Raw genomic sequence first — 12999 nt, 5'->3', positions numbered from 1 at the left:
AAAAAAAAAAAAAAAAAAAAACTTGTACGTTAAAGAATTGAAAACGGTACAGCTAAAAGTTAGATGAAATTTCTAGGTTAATTGTGTGTATAACGTTGGATTCTTCAAAGCTAAAATAACCACGGGGAAAACCTTTACATATTCAGTGATTAAAAAATTAAGAGAAAAAAATCCGAGTACGATTTACAAAACTCACATTCTCTGTAGAGTTGGGTCCCTGAGGTAGGCTGGGGCTGAAGGCCATGAGGTCGGTCTTAGGGGGGCCCTCTCCAGAGCACACCCTCTGTCGCCTCTGCTGCGAGTAGGACCAGGTCCCCACCGCGCTCGAGCACACCAGCGTGGGCTTCCCTGGAGCACAGGCTCCATTAGTGGGTGTCGCTGAGCAGCGCAGCGCTGTGTACAGCAGCAGGGTGAGCACCAACAGGCTGGAAACCGCGCAGATGGCGATGATCAGGTACACGTTGACATCTATCAGCGTGGAGTCTGAACCAGAGGTTCCAACCAACACCCTGGATGAGACCTTCGGGGTCTGGCTGTTCTCCACTAGAGACACCAGGAAGGTGGCCGTGGCTGTCAGCGGTGGCTCGCCGTGGTCCTTCACCAGCACCAACAAGCGTTGACGTGGCGTGTCTGCTTCATCCAGAACACGTGTTGTGCTGATCTCACCAGTGTATAACCCCACGCGGAACGGGCTGCGCACAGCACCTGTTGCCGGCTGCAACTCATAAGACAACCATGCGTTATAGCCAGAGTCTGCGTCCACCGCACGCACCTTCGTCACCACATGCCCTGCACCCACTGACCGGGACAACAACTCAATAGTTCCTCCGCTACCCTGAGGCCCCAGCAGCATGGGCGGATTATCATTCTCATCCAGCACAAACACCTGCAGAGTCACATTGCTGCCCAGGGAAGGCACACCAGCATCCCTCGCGCTCACCTGGAACTGAAGCAGCTCCAGCTCCTCGTGGTCCAGAGGCTGCAGCGCGAACACCTTGCCGCTCTCCGCGTGCACAGACACATAGCTCGACAGCAAGCGCTCGCCCACCCTCCGCTCCACCAGCGAATAAGACACCAGCGCGTTCTCCTGCGCGTCTGCATCCATCGCCGACACCGTGAAGATGTGCGCGCCAGGCTGATTGTTCTCCTTCACGAACACCGTGTATTCGGGCTGTGCAAACGCAGGCACGTTGTCGTTCACGTCAGCCACCTCCACGGACACGCTGGCCGTGGCCCACAGGGAGGGCGAGCCTCCATCGCGGGCTGTCACCACCACATCGTAATTAGCGATGGTCTCTCTGTCCAGAGCTCTGTCCAGCACGAGAGAATAGTAATTCTTGAATGTGGACACTAGCTTGAAGGGGATGTGGGGTGTCAAGGAGCAGGTCACCTGCCCGTTAGCGCCTGAATCACGATCTGACACGCTAATTAGGGCGATGACAGTAGCCAATGGAGCATCCTCTTTGATAGGCAAAAAAATGGAGGTTACGGCCATCTCCGGCACGTTATCATTTACATCTACTAGTTTCACAATAACTTTGCAGTGTCCTGCTAGTGGGAATGCACTTCTGTCCACGGCATCAATATTAATTTCATATACTTTACAATCTTCATAATCCAGCTGTTCCTTAACTTTTATTTCTCCACTGGTAGAATCTATTGTAAATTTAGATTTTACATTGTCAAGAACCAGATTACTGAAGTAATACAATATTTCTTTATTAATTCCTTCATCCGCGTCTGAAGCGTTGAGTTTAATTACTAACGTCTCTTTCGGTGTATTTTCCAGTAATCTAACATTATAGACAGATTTATCAAATTTCGGAGCGTTATCATTTGCATCCAATACATCAATCAGTAACTGAACAGTGCCTGATAGTTCAGGTTTCCCTCCATCGATTGCAATTAGTGATAAACGATGCTCTTGGGTTTCTTCCCTATCTAGGGGCTTCTTCAAAACTAGCTCTAAAACGTTTGTTTCTTCTTCACTTCTTTTAAGATCCACGTCAAAATATTCATTAGGGTTTACCTTATAGCTCAAGGCTGCATTGGCTCCTATATCCAAATCAGATGCGCCCTCTACCGGAAACCGCGAGTCTGGCATTCTTGACTCTAAAATAAATAATCTTTGTTCAGGTCGGGAGAATTTAGGCGGGTTGTCGTTAATGTCCCTCACCTCCACCTCCACGTGGAAAACCTGCAGCGGCCTGTCCACGATCACCTCCAGGTGGATGCTGCACTCCGCGCTCCGCCCGCACAGCTCCTCCCGGTCGATCCGAGAATTCACAAACAAAATGCCATTCTGAAGATTTACCTCCAGAAGGTCCCCGCGGTCCTTGGACGCCACCCTGAACAGGCGGGGCACCAGCTCCGCCAGCTCCAGCCCCAGGTCCTGCGCGATGCGGCCCACGAAGGTGCCGTGTTTGGCCTCCTCTGGGATGGAGTAGTGGAGCTGGCCGCTCCCTGCCTCCCAGGCTGCGAGAAGCACAAAGGAGATCAGCAGGCGCCGAAATCCCGGACTTCCTCGCTGGGAATATACCATCGCAATCTTGTTCCACTTCTCCAGTCTCTATAGCAGCACCACACAATATCCTTTGAAAACTTAATTCCAATTTACGATAGATTTGATTTCCTCGCTTTTTGTGAGCTTCTGTAGCAGAGCCTAAAATGGAAGATCCTTTTCCTAAGTAAAATGTACTCTCCGTATCCTTTTTTGACGTTGGAAGCTAAAAATGTATCTTGTGGTGTCTAGCGACACCATGTGGATAAAAGGGTAAGTATTTTACTTTGTTCATTTACCTTTTCATTTATTCATTTACCTTTTATTAGTAAAATTATTTCTCAATAATACTCAATTTTAATTACATGTTTTTAATGCCTCTATATATTTCTGTTCTCTGATTAAATGTCACTTTTTTAACGAGGCTCCTATATTAGTTGCATTACTTCTCGATCCGCTAGATGTTCTGCAGGTGGTCTCCCAATAGTACTTGATTTTATAAACACCATCTAAAGTAAAACGTCAATATGAGCATACCGCTGCATATGGATACATCGTCGGTAGACACCACAAATAATTTGTCTATTTATTTGTAGAGAAATTTATACTCAAAGTTATAAAATAACTTTCATTACTTATTATTTCAATAGTGTCTGTTGTTCAATAGTATCCTTTCCGTACTTAGCTATAGCCTAATTTTTTAGTTGGTTTGTATTGACCTAATGGACACTAATTTCCTGGGTATTATTTGAACAGAATATTCTAGATTGTAATATTTAGTACTTTTGATTTATTGATGCTATCTTTAAACTAATTAAAGCAGTTTAAAATGTGATAGTACCTTCAGGTCCTTTTTGAAACCTATACCAAATTAATGAACATTTAACTCCTATTCAGCACCTAACAATGTTTATGTTGTATTACTGTAATGTAATTTTTCCACCACCTAACAGTTTTTATGTTGTATTAGTCTAATGTGGAGGTTTTATTTGTCCGGATGTCGTACAATCTTAGTAAACAACTTGGCACTATTTTCAAGATACAGCATCTAAGTAGCAACTGTGGAAATTGTATAATCACTTATCTTACATTTATCCAACAAGTCGGAAACCTAATATTATTTATAATGTAGTCTGCTACAAAAATATTTAGGCTTTAGTAAAAGTAATGCTATACTCAATGGAGAAAAGATATTCCTAGTACAGAAAAATAGTTTGCATTTTATACAGATATATGGAAGATAAAAGTCTCTGAACTTTGACCCATCTTTGCAGCTATTGGAACTAGGACCTGTATTCGTCATTTTGTGGTTGAGGACTTGGGAGTTGCTTTCTCACACGTGATATTTTAAACCCTACAGGAGACACAGGGACCTTCTCAGCCATTCTTCAGTCAGATAGTAAGCAAAACCTTTTTGGCCAGTCTACCTCACAGTTCTATTTTTAATTTTTTTTAGCATTTTAGTTGCAGCTAGGAGTGGTGGTACATACCTTTAATCCCGGCACTCTATGGCTTATTTAGCTTTATATTGCCATATGAATAAGAGATACAATATTTAAATACTCAGAACACTTATTAATTACAGATAGTTCAGGAGTGAAAAAAAGAAAAAGAAATTTATATTTATTTCAACTCAGTTTTTCTCACTGATAAAATGTATATTTTCTAAATGTCTATCAAGCAAATATTTAAATAGATCATGCTTTTCTGAAAGAAAATATCATTCAAGACAACAACTTTTCTTGTACAGTGTCTAAAATTCAATTCAATATTTTCAGACTTAATAAAAAGAAAAATGAGAAGGAAAATGTTTGGATAGATGATTCAGTGACATGAGAGATCACAAATAACTATAATTATTATGTTAATTAAATTCATTAAAAGAAGAGGATTTCACTTAAAAGCTCTATTTTAAAAGTAAACCAAGGTTATAAAATTTAGAAGGTGCTGACAAAAGTTAGGAATTCAGTTGATTTAGGTAGTATCCCTGACTGAAAAGAGTCAGGCATGGTGATCCATGCCTTTAATCCCAGCATTTCAGAGGCAGGCAGATCTCATATATCAGGGCTAGGCTGGTCTACAGAGTAAGTTTCAGTACAGCCAGGGCTACACAGAGAAATCCTATCTCAAAGAATAAAAAAAATAAAAAAAAAAAAAGAAGAGAAGGAAGAGGAAATAATTACCAAGTAAGGGAAAAGTTGCAATAATATAAACATCATGCAGCAAAGAGAAATACCTTAAAAGCACAAACAGATATGAAATCTATGAAGTATATGGTAAAAAGATTTAACATATGTACAGTGATTCTCAAAGAAGAGAGTAATGTAAAGTTGAAGATACACTAATAAATATCATTTTAAATTGATAAATTATCAATTCACAGATACAAAAGGTCATAAAAATTTCAAGGGAGATTTTTAAAATCAACTAAAAACTGATCAGGTAATAGAAAGGCTGTTGACAATTTTCAAACAACAAAAAAAGAATCTTCTGTTTTGTTTTTAGTTTGGGGTTTTTGGGGGGCTTTGGGGGATTGTTTTTGTTTTTTGTTTTTTTGGTTTTTTGTTTGTTTGTTTGTTCGTTCTTGACACAGGGTCTCTCTGTATAGATCTGGCTGTCTTAGAACTCTTCTGTAGACCAGGCCAGCCTCCATCTCAAGATTTACCTCCATCTGCCTCCCAAGTGGTCAAATTAAAATTGCATGCCACCACCACCTCACCAAGAAAGAATTTTTAAAGGAGCTAAAAAGAGAAAAAAAAGTCACAATACATCAATGATAAATTTGGTAGTCATCTTCTCATGAAAGGACTATAGAAAGTTATCTTAAAAGTGATAGAGAAAAATAACTTCCAACTAAGCACTAAATCCCTAACAAAACTATTTCTCAAAGGTGGTATTTAAATAATACATATGAATATACAAAAACATGGGCTTCTCTCCAAAGAGTGTGGAAGAGTGGACCAGGACATAACATTTCAGAGGGCAGAGCTCTACCCAAAGGCTTGGTTTTTGTCTCGCTACTCAGAGTACAAATAGAAGCCATCATATTCTAAGGTGGGTGAGGACAATTAGCAGCACTCGAAGCTGATGCTCAGGGAACCTAGAAGCCTCTACCCTATGAGGAAATAAGAAGAGCAGAACAAGGAGCCAGTTTTACGGCTTCTCACAGGGCAGATCAAGAAATGCTTTTCTGTCTCACCTGAGTCAGCACATTGATAGAGCACAGTAGATTCTATTCAGAACAACGAGAAAGAGGCATGCCTTCAGGTGTGAGTACACACCATTAATCGCAACACTTGGGAGGCAGAGGTAAGATGGTCTCCATGAGTTCCAAATCGGCCTGGCCTGCTTAATGAGTTTCAGGCCAGCTATAGTGAGACCCTCTGTGGAAAAGAGGAAAAAGATGAGCAGAGGCTTTATTCTAGGGCATCTATACAGTGCGCAGACATCAAGGGGAGCAGGGTTTATTAACCACTGAAAAAAAGAAATCGGTAGATCCCCCTGCTAGGAGTTTATGCATAAGACTACAGAGAGCACACATCTGCCCGAATGGCTTGTAAGAGCCAGATTCTTAGACAACTAACAATTAAAGTGTTTCCCTGCTAGAAAGATTAGGGGAGGTGGTTGCTCTTTTTTTTTTCTTCTTCTTCTTCTTCTTCTACAAATAAGGAAACATTGACACCACATAATAAAAGGTGGGGGAAGCAAGACAATACAACACAAAAGAATTTCTGTCATCTACAGAAACCAACTATAAAGACATAGAGGCAAATGAATTCTGGCAGTTTTTAAACTAGCCAACACAAAATGCCCATGAGCTCAAGAAAATATTGACAGACAGAGAACTTCAACAAATATGGAGTTTCAACCAACTGCACAGAAATTTTGGAATCAAATAACATAATTGACTGAAAACTTCAGGAGAGCAATTACACATACATAACCAAGCAAAAGGAACAGTGGCCTCAAGGGTGGGATATTTGCTCATGAAGAGAGTCAAAGATAAAAGAGAACGTTAACGAATGAAGAAGGACAAAGAAACTTAATGGTTGCTTTTTTTTTAAAGATTTATTTATTTTATGTGTATGAGTACACTGTAGCTGTACAGATGGCTGTGAGCCATCATGGACCTCTGCTTGCTCTGGCCCCGCTCTCTCCAGTGTAATACACTGTAGCTGTCTTCAGACGCACCAGAAGAGGGCGTACGGGTGGTTGTGAGCCACCATGTGGTTGCTGGGATCCGAACTCAGGACCTTTGGAAGAGCAGTCAGTGCTCTTACCGGCTGAGCCATCTCGCCAGCCCCGGTTGCTTTTTTTTTTAAGTGAGCCAATATTTGCATTGTGTTATTCACAGAGAGAAGAGAACAGCAGAAATCTTAACTTTGGAATTACGGCTTAAACCCTCTAAATCTGAAGATTAAATGGATGGTCAAAGCCAAGAACCTTAGCATAGTTCAGAGAGGAGGAAACTAAGTCAAGCCACGTCTGCAAACTAATTGTCAAGAATCAACAATGAAGACAGGATTTTGACTGCGGCTGGAACACCCTAAGGCTTATCAGCAGATTTCTCAGCAGAAATTTTGCATGCTAGAAGATATAGTCAAACCCCCAAAGGAAAACTATCACCACGCAAGAATCCCATATCCAGTAATAAATAAATCTGTGAAGAAAGTCATAATAAGACACTTATGAAAAAGTCAAGTTAAAGACGATAGTAAAACTAACCTTTCCGGAGGAATCCTCTGTAGACTGCAATTGATCCTCTCTGTCCCTTGAATCAGATAAACTGGGGCTAAAGGCCATGAGGTCGGTCTTAGGTGGGTACTCCCCAGAGCACACCCTTTGCCGCCTTTGCTGAGAGTATGACCAGCTCCCCACTGCGCTGGAGCACACCATTACCGGTTTTGGAGGCCCACTCACACTCTCACTGGGGACAGTGGAACAGCGCAGGGCAATGTACAGCAGCAGCGTGAGCACTAACAGGCTGGACACTGCGCAGATGGCGATGATCAGGTACACGTTGACATCCACCAGTGACACCTCCGAGTTTGTGACACTCGTGGACACTCGCGATGGAGCCTTTGGTACTGGGCCATTTTCTACCAGCGACACCAACACTGTGGCAGTAACCATCATTGCTGGGTCGCCGTGGTCCTTAACCAGCACCAGAAGGCGCTGACGCGGCGAATCTGCTTCATCCAGGATGCGCGTAGTACTAATCTCGCCCGTATACAGACCCACGCGGAAAAGGCTACGGGAATTGCCTTCTGACAATTGCAGCTCATAAGAGAGCCATGCATTATAGCCAGAGTCGGCATCCACCGCGCGCACCTTAGCCACCACGTGGCCTGCACCCACTGATCTGGACACCAGACGGCTCACAATTCCACCAGAGACTCCTGCCTCAGGTTCCAGCAGTGTGGGCGCGTTGTCGTTCTCATCCAGCACAAACACCTGCAGAGTCACATTGCTGCCCAGGGAAGGCACACCAGCATCCCTCGCGTTCACCTGGAACTGAAGCAGCTCCAGCTCCTCGTGGTCCAGAGGCTGCAGCGCGAACACCTTGCCGCTCTCCGCGTGCACAGACACATAGCTCGACAGCAAGCGCTCGCCCACCCTCCGCTCCACCAGCGAGTAGGACACCAGCGCATTCTCCTGTGCATCCGCGTCCACGGCGGACACCGTGAAGATGTGTGCGCCAGGCGGGTTGTTCTCCTTCACAAACACGGTGTATTCGGGCCGCGCGAACACTGGAGCATTGTCGTTCACATCAGCCACCTCCACGGACACGCTGGCCGTGGCCCACAGCGAGGGTGAGCCCCCATCCCGAGCTGTCACCACCACCTTATAGTCAGGGGTGGTCTCTCGGTCCAGGGCGCTGTCCAGCACGAGCGAGTAGTAATTCTTGAAGGTGGACACCAACTTGAAGGGGACATGATTTGTCAGGGAGCAGGTCACCTGACCGTTGACACCCGTGTCCCGATCAGACACACTGATGAGTGCGATGACAGTGCCCACTGGAGAATTCTCTCGGATCGGAAGTGATAGAGATTTGAATTCCAACTCTGGGATATTATCATTGATGTCTTCAACTTGTACAATGACTTTACAGTGCCCAGAGAGTGGAAGTTGTCCTTTGTCAATTCCCTCTACGAGAATTTCGTAGGATTTGCATTCTTCGAAATCAATGTATCCCTTTACGATAATCTCTCCAGTAACAGGGTCTATGTGGAATTTGTATTTCACATTTGGTGAAATATCTGTAGAAAATGAGTACATAATATCCCCATTTACCCCTTCATCTAAATCTGAGGCGTTGACTTTCACTACCAATGTCCCATTTGGAACGTTTTCTGGTAATTTCACGGTGTAGAGAGATCTGTCAAAAACTGGCGAATTATCATTGGCATCCAGCACGGTGATGAGTAACTGAACAGTGCCAGTCAGCTCAGGCTTTCCTCCGTCCGTTACAGTGAGCACTAAAAATATCTCTGGAGTTTCCTCCCGGTCTAAAGATTTCCGTAATACAAGTCCCAGACCTTTGACCCGTTCATCGTTGGATGGTTTTTCCAAAGAAAAGTAATCATTTGTACTCAGTCTGTAAGTCAGCACAGCATTGATTCCGATATCTGCGTCTGAAGCGCCCTCTAGTGGAAACCAAGTGTCAAGTGGCCTTGATTCTGCAATGAACAGATTCTTTTGTGTCGTTGGGAACCTGGGAGGGTTGTCATTAATGTCCCTCACCTCCACCTCCACGTGGAAAACCTGCAGCGGCCTGTCCACGATCACCTCCAGGTGGATGCTACACTCCGCGCTCCGCCCGCACAGCTCCTCCCGGTCGATCCGAGAATTCACAAACAAAATGCCATTCTGCAGATTTACCTCCAAAAGGTCCCCGCGGTCCTTGGACGCCACCCTGAACAGGCGGGGCACCAGCTCCGTCAGCTCCAGCCCCAGGTCCTGCGCGATGCGGCCCACGAAGGTGCCGTGTTTGGCCTCCTCTGGGATGGAGTAGTGGAGCTGGCTGTTCCCTGCCTCCCAGATTGCAAGAAGCAGAAAAGAGAGAAGCAAGCGCTGGGATTCCTGGCCACTTCCCCAGGAAAATTCCATTTCAAGTGCACAGTGCTTTGTTCTGTTTAGAGATTCTCTCAGAGCTAGGAGAATTCTTCTAATCCGTCAGTCCATCGCCACTGCATCCGCCATTGTTCTGATTCGGGCTGGTAAATACAGCTTTCCGGGAAGAATGGAAATGATTTTTCTTTTAGTCTGATTTCTGTAGGATCTGTTTTACGGTAAAGAGCGACATCATGTGGCTCCAAACTGTAAGTATGAATTCCAGAAATCCACACCACTAAAAGCTGTCTTCTTTATTCCTTCACCTTTTCCAAATAGGTTGTTTTCCCGTTTTGCAAAATAGAGATATATTTTGTAGATTTGCATTCTGTGCCAGTGCCTGTATTTGCTCTTTCGTTTTACCAGAACATCAATTTCTAATACAGTGGAGATTCATGTAGGGTTTTTTTTTATGTGGGTTTTTAGTATTTACAGAGGTCAAGCTGTCATTACTATAAACTTTGTAAACCATGTAGTAATGAGGTGCAGATTAGGAAAACTCAAGACATTCCGAATGAGCCGTCCAGTTTGTAACATTTAAAAGCTCCCCCAAACTATAGAACTTTCATAATTAAAGCAACTGGACAGTTATTTTTACCCTCTTTGAAAACTTGAATCACCAAGACTGTGTGTTTGGTTCATTTGTTTGATTTTAATTACTCCTTTGCAACCATTTAAGTATGTGTGCACTCTTTTGAAATAATACTTTTAAGGATAATTGTTGTACTTTAATATTAATACCTCAGAAGAATTTGAATACCGTTTGCTGGATATTTACCGAACACAACTGGTTTCCTTTACTTTTCATTTTTGAAGACTGGGTTTTATTTAGCCTAGACTACCTTAGAACTCACAATGTACCAAAGTTTACCTGAAATGTCGGATTCCCCTGCCCGAAGTGCTAGATTATGGGCATGCACCACCACAAGTTTCACAGGGTGCAGGGCATAGAACTCAGAGCTTCTTGCATACTATGTGAACACTCTAGCAACTGGACTACATCACTAGCCCAGTATCATTTCTTAATTTCTTAATAAAATAGTTAATTCAAGTTCTAAACATATGATATCTCAATACTTTAATTTTATAAAGATACAAAATCCAAGCTGAGAGATGGTGGCACAGGCCTACAGTCCATACACTTCAAAGTCTGAGACAAGCAGATCAGAGACAAGAGTTTGAAGCCAGGCTGGACTACAGAGCAAGTTCCAGGACAGCCAGAGCTACACAAAGAAACCCTGTCTCAAAAAAACAAAAAACAAAAAATCAAAATAAAATAAAATTAATATATCAAAAAACAAAAACAAGCAAACTAAAATTTTACATGATATTGACCTAAAGAGAATATATTTTAACATAGAAAGCCTGTGTTGTACCTTAATTTTCAAGCCAAAATTTGCCAGGCATGATCTTGATTCATCCATGGTCTAAGAGGACAATGGAGATATTCCCACCAAACAAAATAATTTTCTATACAACCTTAACAAAGAAAGGGTGGGTGGGAGTGGCTATCTGAAGACTCTTACAGAACCTTAACAAGGGAGAAGATGGTGTAAGCAGCCATCTGCAGACTCCCTTTCCATCCTAAATTCATAACTTTCTTTCCTCCATGTTTATTTAGAAAACATGTTTTCTTTTAGAAAAACCAAAGTATTAAAAGTAATTTCAGTCCCCCCTCTTTATAAAGATCATCTCTTTTCCTCTCTCTCACTCATGCAAAACTTATTTCTGAGTCAAAACAGAAACAACCATACTCTCACTGAGAACCCAAAGGGTTTTTTTTAATTATCAAAAATCTGTAAGTATCTTCCAGTGTGTAAGACACACTGGTAAAAGTTAGAAGAAGTACCCTTGCTTTGTTTTATTCATAGATCCTATAGATGCATAGATTTAAGATCCAACAGATCTTTAAAAAAAAACTAATATTTGTGGCAGTAGATCTTGTTGTTAACTTGATTTTCAACAATCCTGATGGAAACAAACTTCAGGATACATCTGTGAGGGATTTGCTAGATTATGTTAATTGAGGTGAGAAGATTGATCCTGAATGTGGGCAACAGCATTCCCCTACTGGAGACTTGCTTTGAATAAAAAGTAGAAAGCAGCAGAGGACCAGCATTCATCATTCACTACTTCCTACTATAGGACAAGCTGACCTGCAGCCACGATGTCCCTCCTGTGATGGACAGTAGCAACCTCAGAACCATGAACCAAAATAAACCCTTCTTTTCTCAAGTTGATTTCATTAGCACTGTGTCACCACAACAAGAGAAATAACTAGTAAAATATTCATTTGAAATAAATATGTATTAATATTCAGTATGGGGACAATGAGATGGATTAGTGGGTAAAAAGCATTTGTTATGCAAAACTTGTGATCCTAATTTGATTCTTAAACTCAGATCATATAGAGGAGGATAGTGTCAGCTCCCACAACTTGTCCTCTGATCTCTATAGGTGTGACATCAATTAATTAGTTAGTGAATTATTCATTTTATAGTATATATATTTAGCACTCAAAACTCTTCAAATCATATTTACCCAACTTCAAGACCAACATGGGCTGCTTGAGACCCTATCTCAAAAACTTTCAAAAACATCTGTTTAAAAGTCTTCTTTATCAAGAATTTCAAGAAGAGCTGCATTAGAAGACTGGAGTCCCATACCTAAGGAGCAAGAACTCTGAATGACCCTATAACCTACAGCAAGGTGATAGCAGACTGATAAAATAAGTATCGAATTGAGGTTGAACATGCTGTGGCAAATACTTGATGAATGAAGGATCAGAAAAGGATGATTGTAAGAAGGAAAATGGAAATAAACAAGAGGACTAATAAAGAAAATATGTATTTCAGCCAAGTGTATCGGTGCACACCTTTGATTCTAGCACTCAGGAGGCAAAGACAAGCAGATCTCTCTGAGGTCAAGGCCAGCCTGATCTACCTAGTGAGTTCCAGGACAGGCAAAGTTACATAATAAGAGCTTGTCTTTCAAAAAGAAAATAAAATCATCTATCTCACATGTTAGACTACCCACAATGCCATGAGTGTTAATCAGGTTTTATTTGGCTATTACTTCTCTCCAGTTACAAGGAAAATTGAACACGATTCTATATATTATTTTGGGAGAGAAATGGACATATGCAATGGAAAAATAACTGGAGGGTAGTATTGCTTTAATTATATTCAGTGTCAGTTGTTTAAAGATATCTACTTAGTGCAAGGCAGATACATATTCACGGAGCCAAACTGAAAATAACTTCACAAGATTGAACCACCTCCTAGAAATCCCAGTGAAAGAGGCAAAGCATATTGAAGCTTTGCAAAGGGATTAGTGGACAAGATGGAACAAAATGCTCTAAACTCTGTAATTCACACAAGATGAAA

At 42.2% G+C, this 12999-nt stretch overlaps 1 protein-coding gene across 15 annotated transcripts in view; it reads right to left on the bottom strand.

The window, feature by feature from the left end:
- The window catches only part of LOC116087034 (protocadherin alpha-4), a 245621-nt gene that overhangs the window by 215686 nt on the left and 16936 nt on the right, over positions 1–12999 (bottom strand). Inside the window, exons 1-2 of one of the 15 annotated variants that reach the window (XM_031365444.1) lie at positions 7226–9867; positions 1953–2112 (exon numbers count right to left, since the gene is read on the bottom strand). The exons of 5 other annotated variants lie outside the window; for them this stretch is intronic. In XM_031365444.1, the coding sequence (XP_031221304.1) occupies positions 2080–2112; positions 7226–9610 (2418 nt within the window). In that variant the 5' untranslated portion in view covers positions 9611–9867 and the 3' untranslated portion in view covers positions 1953–2079. Of the gene's footprint in view, positions 1–196; positions 5012–7225; positions 9868–12999 lie in introns of those variants that run through there. 9 more of the 15 variants (XM_031365446.1, XM_031365424.1, XM_031365430.1 and 6 more) reach the window with 9 other exon arrangements.

Source organism: Mastomys coucha, unplaced genomic scaffold, assembly GCF_008632895.1.
Source record: "Mastomys coucha isolate ucsf_1 unplaced genomic scaffold, UCSF_Mcou_1 pScaffold13, whole genome shotgun sequence".
NCBI lineage: Eukaryota > Metazoa > Chordata > Mammalia > Rodentia > Muridae > Mastomys > Mastomys coucha.
This window is presented reverse-complemented; position numbering and strand designations above follow the sequence as displayed.